General features: G+C 49.4%; 1 protein-coding gene across 1 annotated transcript in view; it reads left to right on the top strand.

Moving 5' to 3' along the window:
• Positions 1-23,627, top strand: part of MAD1L1 (mitotic arrest deficient 1 like 1) — a 365,974-nt gene that overhangs the window by 123,503 nt on the left and 218,844 nt on the right. Inside the window, exon 12 of the mRNA XM_044433287.1 lies at positions 21,181-21,321. Coding sequence (XP_044289222.1) covers positions 21,181-21,321 — 141 coding nt within the window. The remainder of the gene's footprint in view (positions 1-21,180; positions 21,322-23,627) is intronic.

The following is a 23,627-nucleotide window of genomic DNA, read 5'->3' as shown; positions in this document are numbered from 1 at the left end:
CCTCTCTCCAGCACCCAGCGATGGTTGCAGGCCGTTTGGGGTTGCTTGGCCGAGAGTCCTTGCTCCTTCGGACAGCGGACTGTTCGCTGCGGTCTGCAGCAGGTGGCGTCCTCCTTAGCCCTTCCACCTGCTTTTGGCAGGTATCCCCAACGTCTTTGCAGCAAACAGCCTTGCGCCCTGCTCCTCCCCTGTGCCAACACCCTTTCTGCAATTGGAGCAGGACTTCCGTACAGGATGCACTCCAGGTTTGCAGTTCCAGGCACAGATTCCCTCCGCTCCAGGCAAGTGTGTTGGCCGGCAAGGAAGCGAAAAGGCGCAGCAGCATCACGCTCTCCTCCCAGTTCTCTTCCACCCTGCTCGCACGGCACCCACACTTGCGTGGGGGGGGGGTCATTCCTTCTGGGACAGCCTGAAACGGGCAGAAAAGCCATTTCTGCCAGCAGGCAGTTAAGGGGCGCCTGCAGACGGGTGCCACGCAGCTCCCTGCCAGCTTGCTTCCTTCTAGAAAGGAGTGGTGGTGGTGTTGTGCTTGCATTTTGGGGCTTCTGCCCGGAAGTGCTCGATACCCTCAGTGTCAGTGATAGGCCCGCTTGCACAACAAAACCGTTGGGACTCGCCACTTGCAGAATCAATTGGGGTGAGAAGGAATTTGCTGGGGTGTAAGCGGCCCATCGGGTTCTGCCATTGGTCCCTCTCGCCCTCCCTCCCTCCCTCCTGCCTGGCCTGCCTGCTTTTCATAGTAGTTCACAGTAGCCTTTCCTATGTGCTGGCCGGACCCTTGAGATCGGAGGCCGAGTCCCTTCTCCGGGAGCCCTCCTTGAAGGAGATGAGGAGGGTAGTCACTCGGAGAAGGGACTTTTCGGTGGTGGCTCCCTGACTCTGGAATTTGCTCCCCAGGGAAGTCCACCTGGTGCCATCACTTCGGCGTCAGGCGAAAAGCTTTTTATTTTCCCAGCATTTTATCTTTGATTGGTTTTATTCTGAGTTTTATTATAGAGGTTGGATAATAACCTCAGTGCCTTGTTTTGTTTTATATTTGCAAGTTTTTTCCCCCTCTTCTTTTTCTTGAAAGCTGTCCCATGACGTTTGTAGTGGACAGCCTAGAAAAGCTTTTAATAAACAAACAAACAAACAAACAAACAAACAAACAGTTGTAGAGCAAGGCCTTCAGTGTGCAAGGCCTCCCCCCCACCCCTTCAGTCTTCTGCCTCAAACCAGCAGAAATGTTTTACTAAGCTGTTTCTAATTTGCACAAAGCTTCCCTAATGAGCAACAAGCCTGTGTGTTTGGAGGTTGCACCTTTCGGGAGATTACTAACAAGGCTGATTTCATGAGATAAGCTCCCAGGGAAAGGCAGGATTTTGCCGATGCCTGTCTGGCGTTTGCTTCTCTTCTTCAATAGACATTACTCCTTGCAGAAGCTCATCTTCCTCTCAGCTTGCTATGCAAAATGGGAAGAGCAGATGGCTCTGTGCGTGGATGAGGAATAACAGCCAAATTGCCTTTATATGCCGGGAAGAGAGAGACGTTGCCTCGCAATGCATCACATTCTTGCTGCTTTACCCCAGTAAATGCGATAACAAATTGCATTAGGACAAACCTGGGTGTTGATTATGTCAGGCCCAACACTTGACTGACTCTCCCTGCGGTCTGACAATCTTAGCAGCTGGCTTAAGTTGGTTGGGAGCAAATCTCCTGCAGTTTTCACATATGTTTAAGTAAAAGCGACTCCTTGCAGCACAGTTCCAGCTTTGAACAACCGCATTTACCTAGATTTGCACCGGCCTCCTTATGCAGCGCAGACAGAAAGTTGTTTGTTCCTCATTGCCCTTGTCCGAAAGACTCTTTACCAGGCGTGGGGAACCTCCGGCCCCATTCCCACTTTAGCCCTGCCGCTTCCCTGGGCCCTTTCGGGAAGAAAGTGCTCTCATCTCCAGTCTGCAGCTGGTCAGAAATAAGAGCGCGAATCTGCTGAGTTTCCAGCATGTTCCCAGCTGCTGATCTGGAGACAATAACTTTCCACTGGCAATTAAAAAGCTGTGCACGGTCCCTTTGGGCCTTCCCATGGATGGATCCCCCCCCCGAGAGCTGTGCAGAGTTGGGGCCCAGCATCTGGCCTGGAAGGCTTCCCCATCCCTGGAGATGGGCGGTGATTTCTCATGTCTTTGGTCCCCCGGAGAAGAAGGTTCTGTGCCTGCCATCACACGCTCGCTTTGAAAAAAGCCATCTCTGTTAACTGTGCGACAAAAATGGCAGCTGAAGTCCTCTTGAAGCAAGGCAGAGATGCCGATCCTAAAGCGGCTGGCCTTCCGAGAAAAGGTGGGAAGGCTTGCAGGACCTGGGAATGCCCGAGTCCTTCTGCGCAGCTTTAAAAGGGATGCATTCTGACCTTTGCACCATGTGAAGAAAGAGAGACGAGTTTGCTGGGATGCTTTGCAGCACAACTTGCTGTGCCAACCCCCGGACATCGATGGCAATGCCTGGTTTGAATTTCTGCAACCCACCATGGGTCATGATGGGTTGACGTGTCATCCAAACCTGGCTCGGCTTACAGCAGGGACGCTTCTGCAAGTCCATCTGAGAAATTCCAGCTTGTTTGAGGGTACTTGGTATCCTTGGGTTGCTCAAACCTGGCTGGATAACCGGATCCTGCCACATTGAAGAGTTTAGAGAGTTCTGAGGAGGCGGGTGGGCAAAGCTGGGTGGGCAACGTGGAACCTTCAAGGTGACCTAGAGAAGATTCTCAGGCTGAGCGTGAGAACCAGCTCACCTTGGAAAAGGAGGGAGATGGTGGCGTGTGCAGGGAAAATAAGCGGAACAAGCAGGAAGAGCTTGTGGAGTCAGCCGCTTTTCTGAAGGGGAGGGAAGGAGGGGAAGTTTCCATTTGAGTGCAACTCTTGACATGGGCAGATGCTTCTCTCTCACCTCAAGGAGAGCCCTGTTTCGATTTATGCTGCGAGTTTTAATAAACGAACAGTGCTTCTAAATTTTCATCCGAGTCTGCAGGAGAGGAAAAATGTGGGGAGAGACCAACTCACAGGGCACTGGGCGAGGCCCGGCGTTCTTCCCCTGAGCTGTGCCCCTTCTCCAAGCCATCTCTGCAAGATTCTTGTTTTGCCTCCTTGATTTAGTGGCATCACAGAAAGACCCCCAGTGCCAGGAGAGAAGCAAAGTTTTTATATTTGTGAATTAGAGGTAGTCAGTATTATAATTGAGAAAATAGTTTGTTGTGAGAAACTGGAGGACTTGGATGAGTATTTGATGAGGTGTAGCCGGGTCAACGGCAGGTAATTTTTTTGCTGGTTTTTTCCACACCATGTTTCATAGTCTTAAGTAATGAATCAATATCTCTCTCTCTCTCTCTCTCTCTCTCTCTCTCTCTCTCTCTCTCCCTCTCCCTCTCCCTCTCCCTCTCCCTCTCCCTCTCCCTCCCTGCAAATTTTAATTTTTAATAAACTTTGCCCAAGTAGGATTTAAAGCTTATCTCCAAAGACATATTTAGAGCGCTGCCATGGTAAAGTGATTTGTGGGGGGGGAAATACGTACGGCTGAAAATAGGATATTTCTGCATGCCTGCTCCAAACTCCAGCAACAGTTTGCGAAATAGGATGGCTTGTCGGGGCAGACGCTGCGCAAGCCCGGAATTATTAATTAATCGTCAGGACTGGTGGCTGCCAGGCTGCCAGAAACGGATTTTATTGTGCCCAAGAGCTTGGTGGGGAATGAATCACGGAGCCGAGGCGGGAGCGGAGGGGGAACAGCTCTCGATTCGGGCTGCAGAGAGGAGCTGGGAAGGTTGATATGGCGGGAGGTGGGTGTTGCTTTGGACCAGGAGGAAGAGGAGGCTGGTTGGGGTAATGGATCCGTCCTTTGCAGGAAGGGTCTCAAGAAGGGGGGCCCCTGAGTTGCATCCTTTAAAAAGCATTTGAATAGTTGATGCCGCTAGACCTTTGTTTTGCAGTTTTGTTTGTATGTTATGAATATTGTATTTTTTGATTGTTGTAATTGGTTTTATTGTGGTATTTGCTTGCTTGCTTGCTTGCTTGCTTGCATTTATATGCCGCCTATAATTGCCGAGGCCTTCCTAGGCGGCATACAATGCATAAAACATATCAACGGAGTAAAAACACATTCAGACCAATTAAAACAACAACAAATTAAACATCTATAAAAGCAATTGAAAGGGGCCGCAGCACGCAGACTAAATGTTACAAACTTTCCTAAAAAGAAAGGAAAATATAGATGGCACCAGGCAAATTTCCCTAGGGAGGGAGTTCCACAGATGTTGTGATTGTGAGCTGCCCAGAGGTACTGTGGTTCGGGGTGGGGACACACATGCATCAAGCAATTAAAGAAATAAATAAATCCAGGCTCTCAGCAGCCATCCGACATTTTAAACTGCAACTCAGCAAAATAGTTGCTCTCAGTTTTTCTCGTGAGGAAAAGAAGGAGAGTCAACGTCGACACGGGCTCGTGTGACCTCGAAGGAGGGCTCCAGTTCTCCGGCGAGGTGTGCTCTGAGAGCGTCTGGAGTGCCCTGTGGACGAGCACGGAGTGTTGGCGTAGGTGGGACCCGCTGGCTGCCCCTCTGCACAGTTGTGGCCTCCTGTGACGACCGAGGCGAAGGTGGCGGTGGAGGACCACCAGCTTCGGCTGCCCTTGAGCTCTTCGCCTGTCGAGCGAGCAGGTGGAAGCTGTGAAGGAAGATGGGCGAGGAGCCACTGCAGGGGGTGCTAAGGGTAGCGAGGGGGGCAGGAGCCCGTGAGGGTGACTTTCCCAGCACCCCCCCGCCAACCAGGAGCTGGCACAGGATCTGGAGAGCAATATTGTTGTCCGGAGAGTGGTCCCAAATCATTTAGAGGGGGCTTTGGAGCATGGATGCCCCTTCCTGCAGCAGTGCAGGCCCACACAAGGTGGTGGCGCTTGGAAAAGGACGCTTACCTTTCCATTCAGGTCTCTCTCCGGGTTTTGGGATTCCGCATGACCAGAGCTCGTGTGCATCGGCCATTCTGCCTGTCCGGTGTTTCAGCGGTTGCTCGGTTCATCTCGGTGCAATTTGCCAGAGTGCCCGTTTGTGTCTCTCTTTCCCCACCCTCACGGGTGGTATCCATGCACGCGCACATGGATTAAATTGCTACTCGTGAAAGATACCTCCGCACATTCCCACTCACGTCCCCCCTTCCCCTGCTTTAATCAGCATGCATTGCTGAAAGGCACGGATTGAAACTGTAGTGAACAGCATGCCAGCCAATTTCAAAATGAATTTATGAATTCTTCAAATTAAAATAGAAGTCAGGCACCTTGGAACGCAGAACAGAGCCAGCCTCCCGAGCAGTCCTGAAGCGAAATGGGGGACATCCGCGCATTCCAAATGGGTGGCGCGTTTTGCCAGAAGGAGAGCTGGTTGGAATGCTAATGACACAGCATCAAAGCAGCCCCCTTCTGGCCTGCTACCTGCACGTGATCTCATACCTGATCTTACCCTAGCTGGCCAGGGATGATGGGAGCCATACTTCCACAAAGCTGAAGAGCACCAGGTGGGAGAAACCTGGACCAGAGGCAACGTCTGTCTGGGGGGAGGACGGGTAGGGCTGCCAGGTGCTTGCCAAACTCTTGGCCGCAGCTGCCTTCGATCCGGCTCCTCTCCCGATGCAACTGGAACAAGGAAAGCCCACGTGATCCCCTGACCCAAATGGGGGAAATTTAAAGAATTTACCAGCGGCTGCCAGTCTAAACAGACCTTGCCACAAGCCTGCTGGGTATCGGCAGCTGTGAGCAAGTTTGCAACCGTTTCCAAATAATTAACCTTAAGTATGCGAATGGCAAAGGGAAAATGTAGTGCAGCTGTTTCAAACAGACTCTGGTAATTTATTGCCCAGTGGCTCTTGGAGTTTTATTCTGCCAGCAGTTAATTATAGCCAGCGTGGTTTCCGAACGTATTAAGCGCTCGGTGCTTCTCGGGCCGTTCTGGCAATGAGATGAGGGTCCATTGTCTGGGACAGGTGGCTAAAGCGCTTTGCCTTCCTGCATAGCGGGAGAAACCAGTTCGTAATTTCTGCCTGACTTCCCGGAGTTTCTAAAATGTCTGGCAGCCTGAAACACTGCTTAGGCATGTGCTTGGAGCGCCGCTTGGAAGGAATGTGACTCAGTGTACCCTGTCCGCTTCCAGGCCACAAGTAAGTATTCCTGTAGCATCTTTGCACCCCGGTTTCTGTGGGGCAGGAACCATGGCCCCAGTAAACAGCCATAACTATGCAGCTTTTTACAATGCATTCTTGAGTTGCACCAGTACCCTTTTAACCTCACTGTCACATACGGGGTCCTCCCCCCAAAATCTCTCTCCATTAAAGCTGTGATGATATGTAGGTTCTAGTCCATGCACCTGGCCTGGGTGGCTGGAATAAACAGAGATGCCCATTACAGAAGCTGACATGTGAGGACACAAAGGTAAAGTAAAGGTAAAGGCTTCCCCTTGACATTAAGTCCAGTCGTGCCTGACTCTCGGGGGCGGTGTTCCTCTCCGTTTCCTGGCCGAGGGAGCCAGCGCTTGTCCGCAGACAGTCTCCGTGGTCATGGGGCCGGCATGACTAAACACCGAGGTGCACAGAACGCTGTTACCTGCCCACCAAAGTGGCGCCTTTTCATCTGCTTGCGTTTGCAGGCTTTCGAACTGCAAGGTTGGCAGGAGCTGGGACGGAGCAATGGGAACTCACCCCGTTGTGCAGATTTGAACCGGCGACCTTTTGATCTACCAGCCCAGCAGCACAGAGGTTTAAACCACTGCGCCACCTGCGGTTCCTATTGCTTAAGTCCCACGTGCCTCTCCATGTTGTCTCCTAAACTTTCTTCGTGACGTTTTCTGGTCGGATCCCTTTCCACCCAAGGAGTATCTTCCATGTTTGGTCCGGGGACTTCAAGTGATTGCGTCAGCAAATAACTAAGATCTTGTTGGCATTTGGGTGAAAGATTCTCCCTTTAGCTGTTATCCTGATTCATATGTAACAGTGCCAGAGTACAGGCTGAATGTTGGTTTTGTTAAATCATGGTTTATCATTATGTGTCTACCCTGCATTCTGGTTTATCTGTAGATTCTTAACCGTGCACAACCCAAGAAGAAGAACCCATGGCTTCTTGTTGTGGTGGGAATTCTGGGTAATTTGTGATGAACAAACCATAGTTAAAATGAAATGCTAAGCCACAGCAGTGAATGATGATTCAGCAACTAGGCATGTGTCAGCGATGACCCATGTTCGACCTGTATTCTGGGCTGTCATTAGGTATGAACCGGGGCATTGCCTACCATGCAACCGTACAAGAAGTGCTCACAAACACTCTCGGAGAGGTGTATGAGCGGTTGCCATCTTGCCAAGAGTGGATCCCAGTGAAGGCAGCTAGCAATCTGCTCTCACATTCCAAACTAAATACAAGATTTAACTGAGAACTATTTACTCATGAATCAAAAACTGAATCGTATTGTGCAAAATACTGCCGCTCCGCTCGAAGATTTATCTGGGTTTTGAAAACAGTTCTGAATACGTACATCAAGGTTTTGAAAATCGCCCTGCAAGATTTGGAATCGTTTTAGGAAAATAATTGCTTATGTTCAGTTCCTACTCTCAAATCGCAGATGCTCCCAGAACCGCTCTGGGGAGGGGAGGGGCGGGGTGGGACCACCGCCCATCCTCTTGCAGCGGCACCGCTCTCCAGTTCCAGGGCTTGCTTTGTATTTTTGCCTCCCCAAGGCGGCAAGGCACGGCCACATGATTGCCTCAGTGTTAATTTGTCCCAGTTCACAGCAACAGCATCATTAGTGGAATAAAGCGGCTGCTGTAATTACAGTGGGATTTGCATGCAGCAGCGCTCTTACTCCATCATGGCAACCCGTTTTCTTTAATCTGCGCGGGCCATCTGCTTCTTGCTTAACTAAAAGTTGTGCATTTCAGAGCCGCTTCGGCAAGGAAATAGCAAAGAACCGCACGCTCGGCGCCGCTTCGCCTGCTCTGCCCAGTATCACGCAGGTGTCCGGGCGACTTCGATGCCGCTCCTCCACCCAGAGTCTTCTCGGATGGCCTATGGAGAGCGGCCCCCACACCCTTGCAGAGTGCAAGACTCACTGCACAAGGAGCAAGGGGTGGGTCTGGAAGAGGACAGAATGAAGCCGTAATTTTGGAGGAGCGCTGCTTCCGTCTCTTAGCTCCATTCTGTACGATTGCTCCTGGTTTACACCCTGTAGGAGCGTTCTACACGAGTCTGGTTCTCCTCTTGCTTCAGAGTCACTTTGGGCAATGGACTGCTGGACTCCAGTGTGGTTTAGCTCTTAATTCCCATGTCCTCCCATTGGCTCCTCGGGAGGTCAGACCGAGAGTCACGCCAGTATGATCCTCCGAGCTCTTTACAATGGGCGAGGATGGGCGAAATTCATGGTGATAAGGTGAACAGTTGCTGCTAGTCCTCATGACCATGTTCTGCCCTCCATAGCAGAGGCAGCGTGCCTCTGAGCATCAGTTGCCGGGGAACATGGGTGAGTGTGGCATCCCAGTCCTGCTTTGTGTGAGACAGACAGACAGACTCTTAGCTGGATACAGTATGGCTCTCCCTAGATTCCTAAATTGACATCTTTCCTCCGTATTTCTTATCTGGGAAAAAAGCTCTGAACATCTTCATTGTTAATTTAGAACCTGTTTATTTACCCACATGTGGCTGTGAAGCAGATGTTTTGCCACAGGCAAACTCTTTGTTTCCACATGGCATTGCATGAGCTCTGCCTATTTCTTGTATTCTGTGATGTGCATCCACATTTCACAGCCAGGAAAAAAAGAGGAGAAAAAAGCTTCAGAGCATGAAGCTCACTTTTAACATTTTTGGGGCTGCCATTCTCTGTTCTGCAATCGGGACAGAAGCAATTTATTAATAATGACCCTGGTTCAGCAAATGCAAATTTATTTAGATCATTCTCTGTGCTATTTTGCACTCCACAACAGTTAAAAACGGTCTACCAGTGTTTCTGCTGTTTTATATTCAGGAGAACTGGGAGAGATCAAAGGGTCAACTCCACACATCTTATGGACTGCTCTCTTCTCTGAGATTTAATGTCTCTGTTCAAAACCTGCTCGGTTCAGGTGAGGTTTGCCTTTTCAGCGGCAGCTGGGCGTGTGTGAAGGAGAGATTCACAGCAAGGTTTATGTCTTGGATGTAATGACAACTTGCAAAGAAGAAAGATGGTTTTTCAAGAGGAGCTGCTGTAGCAACTTTTTAATACTTCAGAATAACTTGAATGTAACACAAGTCGTGCCTTCACTTGCGATTTGTTCTTTTGGCGTTCATAACCCAAACGTTGTTTTGGCGTACATACATAGCCCAACAAATGGTTTAAAATAATGTTGCCATAGAGTTGATCTGATTCTGACCCAGAACTGAATCCATCCCCACACAGAAATTGATAGTGGTGTGCATTAAAATAAATTCCACTCTATTTTAACATACTCTGCATCAAAGGGGAATTTTATTTCCTTTATATATTGAAAGAAATTCAAAGAACGGGCAAAGCATTGATCTGGGATCAAGCAAACCTGATTGCTGGAGTAGATTTACATGGGTCCTCATTTTCTTCCTCTTCATTTTTCTCTGAACTGATTTTTGTTTTTCATATTTTAACATTAGCAAGTTAATATTAACTCTATAGACCTTATGAACACACCCAGGTGGGCGCAAAGAGAATCCGATGGCAGAAGTTCCTGTGAAATCCAGTTCAGTAATTGACTTTCAAAATGTCGGTGCCACTTTGAAACGAAGTTCTATTGGAAAACGACTGTGCTAAACCACTGAACAGTGCTTACCTCATTTTATCTTCTCGGCCTCCTCCTAGATAGAAGCTTCTGAAAGGGTCCAGCGGGATGTCGGATGCACTGGCTGTAAACCAGAGGCCACACAGATTGCGATGATCTCAGTTTTGATCCCTGTGTGGCTGAATTGCAGAGTAGAGACTAGCATTAGCCTTCTCGTATTTTTATCTACCTCTTCTCCAGTCCAGGGCAAAACGGCAAGCTTGTGTTCGGGGCTTTAATTTCTTGTTCGGGGAGGTGATGACATTTTGCCATCTTGGAAAATAAGAGTTCTTTTCCTTTCTGCCCAGACGGTTAGGTAATGCTGAAATTGATCCGCAGTAGCAGACTCATGGTTAGAATAAAAGTGAGCCAGTGCCAATTTGAAGCCATCTCAAAGCATTTGTTGGATAAGCGTCTTCACCTAAGGAATTCGGAGGCAGAGTCGCTCATGATGAATGTTTCATTGAGTGTTGATTTCTTCGGTCGGTATCCGAATACACAAGGAGCAAGCAATACACAATACACAGCCGGGGCTGTGGAATTGTCCTCTTTTCCACCTTTCTTGAGTTGAAGAGTGAAAGACCCTCCCATTGCTCCAACCTCTTGGCGGAAGAGGCTCCGTCATCTTCTCTGCACAGATACGGACACAGAATCGTTGAGTTCTGCGACTCTGTCCAGGTGCTCAAAGATATATTTAGGGATTCCAGATCTTGGGCAGAATTCTAAGCATTGGTCACGGGCATTGGGAGGGCTCATGGGGGAAAATGACTGTTGAATTTGAAATTCAGCTGGCTGGGTTTTCTCTGAACTTCTACAGAGCTGAACAACTGACGTTCCGTATTGGTCTAAATAATACATGTCTCAATGTTTGAGAATTGATTTAAATTAGTGATGCTTCCTCCCCGGTTTTTGGACAGGTGGTTGGCTGTGTAGCATGGAATATGCATAATTGATTTAATACTAGGACTTTTGGCTTCATTGCAACCATTATTTGCATGGCATTTGAAAGTGAGGAAAACTTGATGGCGTAGGAACGGCTGGCACATCTTGATGCCTGCTGATGGACAGGCTTCCTCACATTTCCTCGTCACCGGCCCTTTCCTACCGAGACAGCCGTGCTGTGCATTTCGGAGGCAACGATGAGCAGGGAAACACGATGAGTGGTACAAATTCAACGTGATTTCTGTAGTACAGCATGTTGCTTTCAGTGGTGGGTGTCTTGGCTTTGAGGAAGGCCCTCCCACGAACCCTTCAACCCTCTGAAGAAATCCGAGATTTCTTGCCTGGTGAATGTGCATCTCCATCTCACTCACCGAAGGATCCTCCAGTTGTTAGTTAACCAGTTTGCAACCGCCTGGCCTGCCTCTTCCTCCGTGAACGCCAAAGAGGAAAGATGGAGTTTGCATGTGTTTCTGCTCATCTAATGAACGAGATCCTATTGTTGAGCAGTTTCCAAGGGAAGTGCATTTGAGCCTGTCAGAGTTGCTTCAGAAAATCTTGAGCTTTATATGTGGACGTTTCAAGTCACACTCACCTCTTGGGCGTGGCATTGGTCACACGTGGCCGAGTGACTTCTCCTTAGGAGGGCAGGGGATGAGCCAGGGCTGGGACACCGTGGCCACTGTGTGTGGCAAGGACATGGGAAGGCTCCTGGGCCCCCACCAGCAAGCAGAGCGGGGCACTTCCTTGGCCCAGATGCAGTACTGTGGGAGGGTTCAATTTATGCTGAGCTTGGACATCCAGGACATTGAGTGACAGTCGGCACCTTTGCCCAGGACAGATGGCAGTCCTGATGTTCATTTTGTTCCGTGAGAATCCACTAGATAGATGGGAACGGTCTGCGGGATCCCTGTAGCTTCCTTTCCTCGTAGGGGCCCAGAAAAGGTAAGTTCCAGCACCAGGGGATCTGCGGTTGTCTTGCGATTGCTCTGCTTCATGTCTGCAGCGAAGGCTCCCCTTGGTCAGCACGGCAGCGGGGTGAGCGTGTGTGACATCCAGGTGGGGTAGACAACCTGAGTGAGTAGCTATGATCTTCCGTTTACTCACTGCACGCATCTGTTCGCAGAGCTCTTCCCAAATGACTCCAGGAGCTATTTCTTCTCTGATCAGGTCTTCCCGACGGTGATTCCGTTAACATTCCCGGACTTTGAAAATTCTTTTGGTGATCTGATCTGTGGTCCGTTCTTAGAACAGCCTCCTAAGAACCAGCAGCCTGAGACGCTTTCCTTGGGGCATACATATCTGAGGGAAGGACTCGACGTGCCTTTCGCACCTTTAAAAACAACGCACACACACACTGCTGTGCAAAATCCTATTCTCCCTTTCTTACGTCTCCATTCGCTTTTTGAACAATGGCCAGCTTCTTATCAGGCTCTGTATCTACTTTTCATCCTGATTGTGCCTTGCTGTAGGATTTTCACTTTGACTTGCTCGTTCCCCATGCTTTTAGAACAGACGGTCATTTCTTCCTCAAAGCAGCATCTCCACCTCCGTTTCTACCAGAAGAAAATCAGGGATTATTCCCAAAATCCGGGAAGAGCTTCATGAACCCACCCAACGGGGGCAGCCATCGAAAGGACAAACAAGCGCCTCGTGCTTGGTTGGTATCAAGGGCTGACTGCGACAAAGCTCACGGTTGCTGGAAGTAGGAGGTCCTCTTCTGGGTGGTGTGTGGAACTCAGGGCTGCAAAATTCTGCAGGTCCCCTCTCCATCTTTAGCCTGGTTCTGAGTCAGACTGTCAACCCTTCCAGCCCCTTCTTGTCCATCCAGAGTGGACGTGCAGGTTCTCCAGGGCTTCAGCCATGTATTTTTCTGTTCTGCTCAGAGATGTGGAGGACTCACAGGGGGCTTTCTCAGCGACCTCCCTTCGGGGACCCTCATCTCTCCCGAAAGCTCAGCACTGCTCCAGCTCCGCCTTGTTAGGAGAGTGTTTGGCAAGATGTCAGCTTGTGGTTTGGAATCTCCCTGGTTTGGAATCATTCGAGCGTTTTGATGGTTGCTCCATTGCTACTTTGTTTTGCAGCTGTTTTTTATGTTTACTGTGTCTGTCACCAGTTAAAATGATTTTGGTTTGTATTGTAAAAATACTGTTTTAATTATGCTGGCTACCTTGAACTTCTGAGTAAAATGGTGGCGTTGGCACGTTTCAAATTAAAGAATGAAGGGCAGGCCTGGCAACTTTCAGAGGCTGAGCTTTCCTGACTGAGGGCTAAAGCGCTTCTGCTGGTGGAAACGATCCAACGCTTTGGCAACACGGCAGATTTTCACATGTGTAAACAATCCTACGTATAGCTAGGCAGACCGTCAACACCAGATGGGTTGGGGATAGCTGCTCTTTTACACTTGGAAGCCTCGCTGATTCAAAACCCTACAACTTGTGTAACCATTCGCTATCCCGGTCAGTTCCCCGTGGCTTTATTCTTCAAAGGTCTCAGTCCCTGAATCAGTCCAGGATGGTGCTTTTCGGGGTTGCAAAATTTGGTTCTGCTTGTCTTGAGTTTTGCGTCGATAGTTGCATTGGCTTTGCTTGGTTTCTTGATCTTCTTCCATAAGAGGTGAGTTAGCAAGGTGAGTTAGTAGGTCGAAGTTCTTCCATTTTTAGACGTACAAAGGATTTAGGGGACCTGTTCTGCAGTGAAGCCTTGTGCTGAAAGAGAGGGAGAGAAATGCAAGCAGGACTGGTTTTATTCCCTGCACATGCTGGGAGAACAAGACTTTAATGGCTGGTTTGGACATTCCGCATTGAAGGTGGTTGGATATGTTATGTAGGAAGAATAGATGGGAATGGAAGTTGCTTGTGTATGCTTGTACTGTTGGAAGGAGGTGTCAGCTGGAGCAAGAGAGGAAAATCCAGTGCCGGAGGTGTATAACATTGTGGAATTCCTGTGGAATAGCCCTGGTTGGAGAGCATAGCCTTGAGTAAATGACATTTCCCTTGCACGGCATATTCTTCCAAGCAATCTTTTCCTAGTTATGATGTAGGCCAAGTGAATGCTTGGAATCACAGTGGTCTGCTTATTACGAGTTAAATAAGTGCTTTGATTTAGAGAACAACCAGCCCCAATGTTTATTAGCCTTTTCCCACCAATACTTGCATCGGTGTTGAAATCAGAACTGTGTGAGGAAAATGGCAGGACCTACTTGGCTCAGTCCACTGAGAGGAGCTCCTTTAATGGGGGAATTTTAGGGAGAAATGAGAAGGCTGCCCCAGCTTCTGGTTGTGGAAGTCGTGGCCCTAAGCCAGGCATTTGGTAGTGTATCCAGTAATCCGGCCGGATTGAAAAGGCCTTGATTTCGGTCATCAGAAGAAATAAATAGAATGCAGGGTCAAGTACGATGATCATTGCCTTTTAGACCAGCAGTGGGATGCAAACCACAATTTGGGATAGTCCTGGGACCAGCCTTCTCTTCCGGTATTGATTCCTGCAATCTCCATCAGTGTTGAGGCATTGTTTGAGGCAAAGAGGTGATAGAAAACGTTAAAACCATCTTCCCTTCCGTCATTTTGAGTTTTTACCATCGCCCTTCGAATCTAGGCACTTCTCTTTCCTGGCTGAAGATCTCTTGTTTTGAATAATTGGGGGAGGAAAGTACTTTCTTGATTTCCTCCCAATGAAACAGTCTATTGATATTCTCCTTAAAACATTGTTAATTAAGCAAAATGCAGCTGTGACGGTAGGGAAGGAGCCGCTTCCACACTGGATGGGGTGCCGAGTAGAAAGCATTGTTACAATGCCACCTTGCAAAGCGGTACTTTGGTTTTCTGCCTGAGCAAGTGAGCTGTGAGTTTGTTTTAGGATGAATAGTTGAAGTTCACTCATGCGGAAATAAAGCAGATTTAACTGTGACTAGAATTTGTCATTAAAAAGTCATTATGAAAGCTGACTGGTGCAGTTTCTGCTTTCTTCTTGTTAATGACAAAACCATCTCTCTTTTAAAAAAAGGAAAGGAGGAAAATACTATATTTTCACTCGGAAAATGGTGCCGAGAACATAATATAATAGAACTGTGGTGAAATGAGTCAGTTTAGAGATTTATTGATCAATAAAGGAGACAATTACAGCTTGTTTATAAAAGGAAGAGGCCCTCCTTGGGCCGGCAAGCAAAACGGAGGCTCTTAATAATGATAACTCTTGCATCTAGCTTGAAACGATAAAAGTCAATAGGAAGATATAGGATTTCAATAAAATTATGACACTAGATAAACTTTACCCCAGGAACAAGTTTTCCCCGGGTATCTGATTGACTTTAGTTAGATTTGTAACTTTAATTTTGTTTTCATTGATTTTGGTTGTGTGTGTTACAACTAATTAGAAATGTGCTGTCAAACAGCACACACCTTTGAAGGGTGTGAATGCAAACCAAGAGCAGGACAATATGCAAGAGGAGTCTAGCTCAGTGTACACATATAGATACCAAACTGTACAATTTTTTTCTAAAAAAAATCGGCCACTGTATTTTCACTGTTGTCGGATTCTTGCTTGGCCTTGAGAGCCTCTGCATTTTGTAGGGGTGGGGACCTGGCCTACAGGTTGATAATTTGACCCCAGAGCAAGACATTAAAAGAGAAGCTTAGCAGCAGTCCTTCCTTGTTGACTTACTGGTTTCATGGAAAGCACAAGTAATTGACTCGAGGTAGAGAGAATCGTCACATAATGAGAAGGAAGGAACTCGTTGGAAAAGGCCATGATGCTGAGAAGGATTGCAGGCAAAAGGAGGCGGGACGGCAGGGGATGAGATGGCTAGGTAGTGTCACTGGTGCGATGAACATGAACTTGGGTGAGCTTTGGGAAACAGTGGGGTACAGGAGGGCCCAGTGGGCTGCAGTCCATGGGGTCGCGAAGAGTCGGGCACAACTTTGCGACTGAAAAGCCACATGGCGAATCGTCACATAGGTCCGAAAGGTCTGGGCAGCTGGGGAAATCCAAGGAACCTGGTCATACTTGATATTCGGAACCAGAGAGAGGAGGGCTCTCTCCTCCTCGACAGGTCAGGACGTGCTTGTTGTCAGCAGATCTTGGCAACTGAATAAGGAGGAACCCTCAGTGCAGCCCGTCAGCCAAGCTGGGCTATGAGGCTGTAGGATAAGAATTGGCTGGCATGATCCAAACTCGCCACTCCTACCCTTCTCCCCACAGCGACTCTATATTCCTGACTATTACGGTCTGTACTGTTCTAAATGACTTCTTCCTGGCTCGGTCACAAGAAGGCCCTAGCTAAATGGCATGTTGAAAGAGCAGCTCTCTCGAAGAGGGCGCCGTGAGACGGCTGAGCTACTGCATGGAGCTCATCCAGGGTTCTCATGGAGCCGTTCTCCCGGCGCATTTTGCTTTGTGCTCTCTTTCAGGTGTCACTGTCTGGTTAATGGTAGCAATCCGGGATCTCATTATCGGCCGTTTGTCTCTTGACCCCAATTTTGCTAAGAGCAGTTGCAAAGAGGCCCCCGGGGAAGCAATTTTTGGATTGGTGGATGAAGAGGTGCAGTTGGATTTTGTGGGGCTGCCCCGCTGTGTGCAGGGCGTTGCGCTTGTAACATCCTGTCCGTCTGTACAATCTTCACACCTGAAGACGGCAAAGAAACCGGTGGGAGATACATCCCTTTTTTATCAGCTCCGTCGCTTTTAGTAAAGGTTCGTCCAATCGTCCAGTGTCAGTAAAGGGCGTGCCAATTAGTCTCTTATTCCAAATGGCAGCATATTTATTGTTCGCCACGAGAGAAACATGCTTTGAAGCCTGCATACTTGAGATTAAAGCGCTTTCAGCCGCATTGGGAGGCGTGAGGTGCCCACACCGGGCAGGCTGTATTGACCTATTGGTGCCTTTCATAGCTTTCTTTGCAAAGGTGCTTTGAAGCCGAAGGAGTAGCCGCCAATGCCAGTCCTTCTGGCCGCGTGTGAAGGCAGCAGCCTTCCCCATTCCCCTTCATTAACTCAGCTCCTTTCGCCCGGAGCTGTCCTTTGGCTTCACCCGACGAGCCGTCGCCAACCTTTCCGGTCTGACCTTTCAGCACCGAGACGACGCTGAACAGCTCCACAGCGTTTCCTGCAGGTATTCGCACCTTCCTTTTCACACCACCTGTGTGCTCTTCCTCAGCCTTCCTAGGTTATTAAGCGGCTGATGTTTTGACAGCCAGGTGCTGGAAGGAGCCCCAGAATCTGGACATGGCCTGTGGGTATCTCCACTAGCCCTTCTGAAAGGCGGCTCTTCTCAGGTGGGGCAGGTGAAGGCGACCGACTCTTTCGCCAGCCTCCCTTACACGCATTCATGGCACCTCCTGACCGGCTTCGTCCCCTGAGGGGGAGCCAACAGGAGAAGCATTTCAGGATGGTTGAGATAGCAAGCCTGGACGGGCTTAGCTCAATAATTCATCGGGCATCTGCGAGAGGAGGGCGTTTAGATCAGAAAGGGCCTTCACGGAGTCTGGCAGCTACGGCGAGGCCGCTGTTGCTGTCCTAGTTCCATGGACCCTGACACGGGATGCTGATTTCCCGTGCTTGGAAGTAAAGCTACCTGGGAGTGTCCACAGGGCTGGGCCTGCCGCGAAGTGAGCCGAGACGGCAGCCTCAGGCGGAGACGTTGGAGGCAGATCTGGCCCAGATCTTGTGCTCCGTTTATCATTATTTCAATAATTTCTCACATTGGTATGCCACCTCTCGCCAGAGGCTCGCTGGGTGGCTCACTGCATAATATAGATATAAATAACAATAAATGACAACAAGCAAACCATAAAACACAGTAGAATGAAAATACAATATGAATACAACCATATAAATGGGAACAGGAGCAAAATAAACACAGTGTAGCCAGTGATGACAACCGATACAGCAACAAATCAATTCTCCCATTTAAAAACAGATACTAGATTTAAAAAGCCTTAACTTGGTGCGGAAAGCAAGACAAAGTGGGTGCCAGGCGCACCTCCTTTGGAAGAGAATTCCGAAGGTGAGGTGCAGTGACTGGGAAGGCCCTTTCCCCTTTTCTCGGAGCTTCGGTGCCACTTCTTCCAGGGGATATCGAATGGCTTCCTTTCCTCGGGCGTGCTCTCCATGTGACCTTTCTGTTGACCCCCTTGGAACGTGAGATTTCGGGATCGTTGTGCTAGAGGCCTGTGCCGTCCCCCAGTTGGAGTAGTGGGCAAGGCCAGGGGAAAGCTGGTTGGCCCCCTTTTCCAAGCCTACCCCTCAGTTCCTGCTACGAGCAAAATGGGTCAAATTGGGAAAGAACACATCAAGCACGTCCAAAAACAATATAAACACATCAGAACATCATATAAAGAGTATACAGAGAGAAGCTCTCCGGATGGCAGTCCGTGTAGCTTTTTCTTCATTTTCCGGCATCAGTATTTGCCTTTGCAGTTCCAAAGTTTTCTTCAGCTTGGCTGACCTTGCAGGGATGCAAGTGATGGCGCCAAAGAGTTTCCCGGGGATCTTTCTGCTTGCTTTTTTCCGCTTGACGGTCGCCTCTTATTTGGCCTCACCTGGCGCTCCCTGCCTGTTAAGTCTCACTGATATAATGGAAAGTACATCAAATAGTTCATCGCCCAACTAATCACGAGATGTTCCTCACGCAGCGAAGAATCTCCCGTCTTTGCAAAGATGCCGCTGACATTTCCATTCCCCACCCTGAACGTGCCATGTAGCGACAGAAAAGACCGGAAGACTTTTCTTGGCAAAGGCCAGGTACTTGAAGGGCTGTCACACAGGTGGAGTTGTTAGAAAAAGGAAGTCAGGAAGGGAGTCAGACCGTGTGCTACAAGCTTTTCAACAGTGGAGCAGACGGCCTCGGGAGGAAATGGACTCTCCTTGCTTAGAAGATTCTGTGCGGAGGCTGAATAGCCCCTTATTGGCTGCTCTACCCACGGACTTGCTGTATTTATTTATTTGATTTATATCCCGCTTTTTTCTTGCGAACTCAAAGCGGCTTACAGTTCTCCTCCTCCTCCGTCAGACGAAAGGGCCCTCTTTTCCAGCACTCTGTACACGTGGTGGCAAACCAGCTGCCGATGGAGAGGGTACGATTGTTCTTGGGGAAATGGGAAAACCTCACTGTGAGGAGTGAAATGGGGATGGGGGTGTCCCAAATTCCTGCCACGGAGCAGTGGCCCTCAGGCCCCATCCTCCCCGGCCCTGCTTGTTGCTCTTCCCACCGTAGGGAACAAATGGGGCAGTTTCTCCTCCCACCTGTCGTGAGCTGGGCGTCCCTTCCCAAACGAGGCAAGCAGTTCAGTAGTTATGAAAAGAATTGTTTGTTTGTTTATTTATTTAAAACATTTCTATGCCGCCCCATTCGCCGAAGCCTCGGGGCGGCTCACAACATAAAATTAAAATATAATACATTCAAAATATAAAACAAATTAACAATATAAAATAAGTCGCCTCCAAGGTATTCACAGACTCCGAAACGCGCACTCCAGGTGGAAAGTTGACCCCTCGCTCTGCCCCGTTCATCCAGAGCTCTGCTTATGAGCCCTTCGGGGCCAGTCTGTGGAGGGGGGCACGCTAGGGAAGCGGGCGTGCCGACGCTCTTCCCACTGAGCCCCTCGTTGGTCCAGCTAGTGAGTGTGTCCATGAGACCTCCCGTCCACGTCTCCTGGGGGGCCAAGTTCTCCTCCCCAGTCTCTTCTCTGCCGGCTTCTTTCCCATCATCAGGAGTGGGAGGGGGCTCAGTGGTTGTCCCTGAAGTGCTTTGATCCAGGGCTGGCTCACCGGGAGGGTTTGGGCCTCCCTAGTCTCAACAGCTCCCATATCAGAGTGAGACCTCTGAGCCACGGCCGGGTCAGCTCTCCCCTCCCCTCCTCCCAGTCTGAGCCGCCATTCCCACCGGAGCCCTCCATCTCTCGTGCGCGCCTGGGAATCTCATCCGAGCACTCGCACACGACACCACCTCCCATCCTGATACAGACTGATGCAGCCAAGCGGTTCTGTTTCCTGTTTTTGGGGTGGGGGGGTGGGAATCCTAAAGCGCTGATGCTGATGCTCAGAGGGTGACCTTAAGAGGATGGAAGGGCCACGCCTGGGTTGGAGTAGAGTCTTTCCAACCCAGCATTTCTCTGAGCTTGGCTTCCTTCCTTGCGCCGTCCTTTTCCTTGCAATTCAAACTCGTGTGCCTTCCGTGCATTGCATAATAAAACGTTTCCATGCCCACCGTCCCTCCACCCCAGACTCCGGGGCGAGCTGGTCTTTGAGCTTTGATGGAAGAAATCAGTGTGCTCGCAAGCCGCCGTTTCTCATTTCTGCAGTCAGCTTTTGTTTTTCCGTCCTCTCCAAACCCACCACTCCAGGCCGTTTCCAGATGATAGGATGTCTCGCAATGGAGCATATGCGCCACGCACCCACAGTGCGAGCACGCACCTGCTCTGTTGACATTTGTGTGCTTTCGAGGTGTCTCAAGCCAGAGCGGTCTTTAAAATTGTTCCTGCAGAGGTTGTGCGGTTGAGGAAGCACTTTGGTGCGACGCCGTTCTGTGCCACGGAATAGTTCTGTGCTTTGTTTTTCAATTGGAGTGTTAGTGCCGGCACAGTCCTTCATTCATGTGCCCCGTGGTGTCAGTGGCGCTCCAGGCTTGGTTTTGGACCTGCTGTTCTGTGCAAACATTACACAGGTACGCAATCACATGTGCTGTGTTTGTGCTCTTCGGCTTCGCATCCAGCATCTGTGTTGTGGAGTCACGAGGACCACCGTGCGCCCAGGGTACCGGCTGTCCTGCCTATTCTGTGTACAAACAGGGGTGTCTTAATCCCTCAGGTATAAACACCACTAACAAAATGTTACACAGGCCTGGATTTTTAAGAATCCTAAAGGATTCCTTTGTGTGCCCATGTCGCTGCACTGGGAATCTATTAAAACCGAACTCTGCGCTTGGTAAGATGCCATCAAAATGCTGTTTTGACGTGGCCCACGCTATATTTGCACAAATCCATATATTTGCACTGAAGGCTTGTGCTAGCGTTCAATGCAGTTCTTGTTTTCAGAGTAACACGCTCCTGCGTTTCCATCTTGAACCACCCTCCAAAGTGTCTTGAAGAAGCTATTTCGGGGCAGGGTTTCCCCTCGCCCTTCGTTTCTTATTCGCACTGGGAGAGAGGCTGCATCATGCATAATTTTTCCTTTATGTGCGACGTGCCTTTCCAGCTAAAGACTTCATTTAAAGCAGCCACATTCCCTGTTTCAATATTTTTGCTCAATTACGATTGTCAACACTGGTGTGAGAGGTGCAGAAGCAGAAAAGAGCAGTGGGGAAACTGCCGCACCGGTCGGGGAGAAAGAATGAAATGCCAACTTCCATGCCACCTTGAACGGGCAGCCTGCCTGCGCAGGAAGCTAATCCGTTTTGTCTCCTTCCTCCCTGTGTCCGCAGGCACGTGATGGAATGCGGGCCATCCTGGAGTCCTACGACAGCGAGCTGAACCCGTCCGAGCATTCGCCGCAGCTCAGCTTCCGCGTGCGGGAGGCGGAGGAAATGGTGCAGAAAGTCGAGGCACACTGTAGTGAGATGGAGGTAATGCCGAGGCGCCCCGTGCAGTGGGATGCTAATCGCTGAGAGAGAGAGAGAGAGAGAGAGAGAGAGAGAGAGAGAGAGAGAGAGAGAGGGCGCTGTTGGCTAGAAGAGATGCAGCTTGCTTCCGCCTCCCCAACTTACCTTGGTGAATTGGAATTTGGGGTTGTTCCTTGGTGGAGTGGCACCTGCCGAGCGGCCCTAGTTCTTGACCCCTTCCCGAGACGTCCCGTCTTGATATTTAAGGCAGGGGGGGAACGTGGGGGAAGAACCAGGTCTCGGGGAAGCCGCAAGAGCTGGGGCACCGGACTTGGCAGGACTGGGGTTCAGTCTTAGCAGAGCGCTGAACTTCAGCAGGCTGCACCCTTGTAAACAGGAAGCACGGTGCCCCAACCGTTCGGGGCGGATGCCACACTTGGCTGTCTGGGCCCTTCACCCTGGCAGCCGTGTTCCAGCGGCCCCCGTGTGCCAGAGGGCAGGCGTGCACTGGGGAGGGGGGAACGAAGGCAGGCGCTGGCCTCGAGAGACCCTTCCTCTGATCCGAGGGGGCTGAGCGCACTGAGAGTGGAAAACGCAGCACAGCCTTAAAGGTGCAATAGAGACAATTTAGTGGAAATCTGCCTGGAGCAGACTGGGCAGAGGAGCAGGAGAGGGGCTGAGAAGCACCCATTTGTCCGTCATGTCATCGGCCCTCCTCTTTTATGTGTGGTTATGACAAGAAAAAGGATGTCTTGTGAATTCAAGCAGAGCGGTGCAAGTTTTCCCCAGCCTCTGCAGGGGAGGGCTGCTTGCAGCTTCCTTGAGCTTTGCAGCTTGCCCTTTTAATTAACGTTACATAGTTGGGCCCTGCAATGCATATCTGTATTTTTAGTTCTCCCACTGCTTCTTATCGGGCTGCTTTAAATGCCTCTATTCACCTGGTCTCAATAAGGAGCTTCCATTGTGGCCCTCCAAGGCATTTTGCTTAAAGGGGGAAAGAGATCTTTTTCTGGCTTGTTTTGTTACTAGCCTCTCCACTTCCTCCAAAGAAAGAATGTGGGCAAAGCTCTTTATTTTCTAAAAGTATGTGATTGAGTCATGCAGATTCTCTTGCTAAACAGAGCAATGCCAGATGATAATGGCCTTCTCCTGGTGGCTGGCACAATGAGAGAGAGAGACAGACAGACAGATTTTGTCCCCAGAATCCAGCAGCCAGGACCTCAAATTTTCCTATGGAGAGTGTGCTACAGAACAGATAGCAGAAGCACCATGGGAACGATTTCTCAGTCGTCTCCATTCACTCATTCGAATCATACCCAACTCATTAAAGCCCTTTGATTTTTCCCCCAAGCATTTCTTTTGGATCAAAACTTTCATGGAACGTTACACAATTGCTCTGGCTTCCTTTCCTTCACCTTCCTAATGCTGTATAAGCCTCATAAAATTAAGGTTCGGTTCGTTTCTTGCCGTCTTTTTTCTTCCTGAGATAGCGTGGGCTACAGGCTGAACCCCAAGAAAGAGCTGAAGCAAATGAACCGGCTCACCCAGACCATGTGACTATCGCTATTTGTTTGTTGTCTGCATTAATCAGCCGTTTAACCTCTGGAGTTTAACTAATGATTCAGCTAACAATCTATACGAGAGAGTATGGTGGATTACTCGGAACCTGGGCAGCTAACAAGGCTCCAAGAAACAAATTTTGCTCTCTCGTCAGCCTTCTAATAAGGCAACAAGAAAATAGTTTTGGAGGAAACATTTTCAGGAAAAGGAATGAATTTTACAACTGATTGAACACTTCACCCAATGATCAATTAAGAGTGGAGATCAATTTATCCAGCTATAGACCTCTTCCAGACTGTTTCCTTGACCCTGCAAATACTTTCCATGACCAATCGCGCTATTTTCCCTCCCTCATTGGCAGATCCCTAAACTGAGTTTTAATCTTCATGTTCAGAGCATCCTCCTGGGAACAATTGACCCTCCTGCACCAAAAGCAGCCACCTTATACCCCGCAAACCAAGCGCGAGTGGAGCGAAAAGTTCAATAAAACATGAAACCTTCCCTTGAGATTAGCCTTTCCCAACCTGCAGCTTCCAGTTGCCGCACTTCAATTCCCATCAGGCCCAGTCATCATGATTAATGGCTATGAATGCTGGGAGTTATAGCCCGAATCGAAGGGAGGGCTCCAGGTCAAGAAGGAGTTCCACGGCCTCTGGGTGGGTTCAGCAACACTCTCTCTGTGCGGTGTGATGGTTTCTCTCATGCAAGCAAAGAAACTAAGCAATGTGGCAGTTTTTTGATAGCATAAGGAGGGTTAACTTGTCCCTGAT

Source organism: Varanus komodoensis, unplaced genomic scaffold (assembly GCF_004798865.1).
Source record: "Varanus komodoensis strain SLA01 unplaced genomic scaffold, ASM479886v1 scaffold26, whole genome shotgun sequence".
NCBI lineage: Eukaryota > Metazoa > Chordata > Lepidosauria > Squamata > Varanidae > Varanus > Varanus komodoensis.
This window is presented reverse-complemented; position numbering and strand designations above follow the sequence as displayed.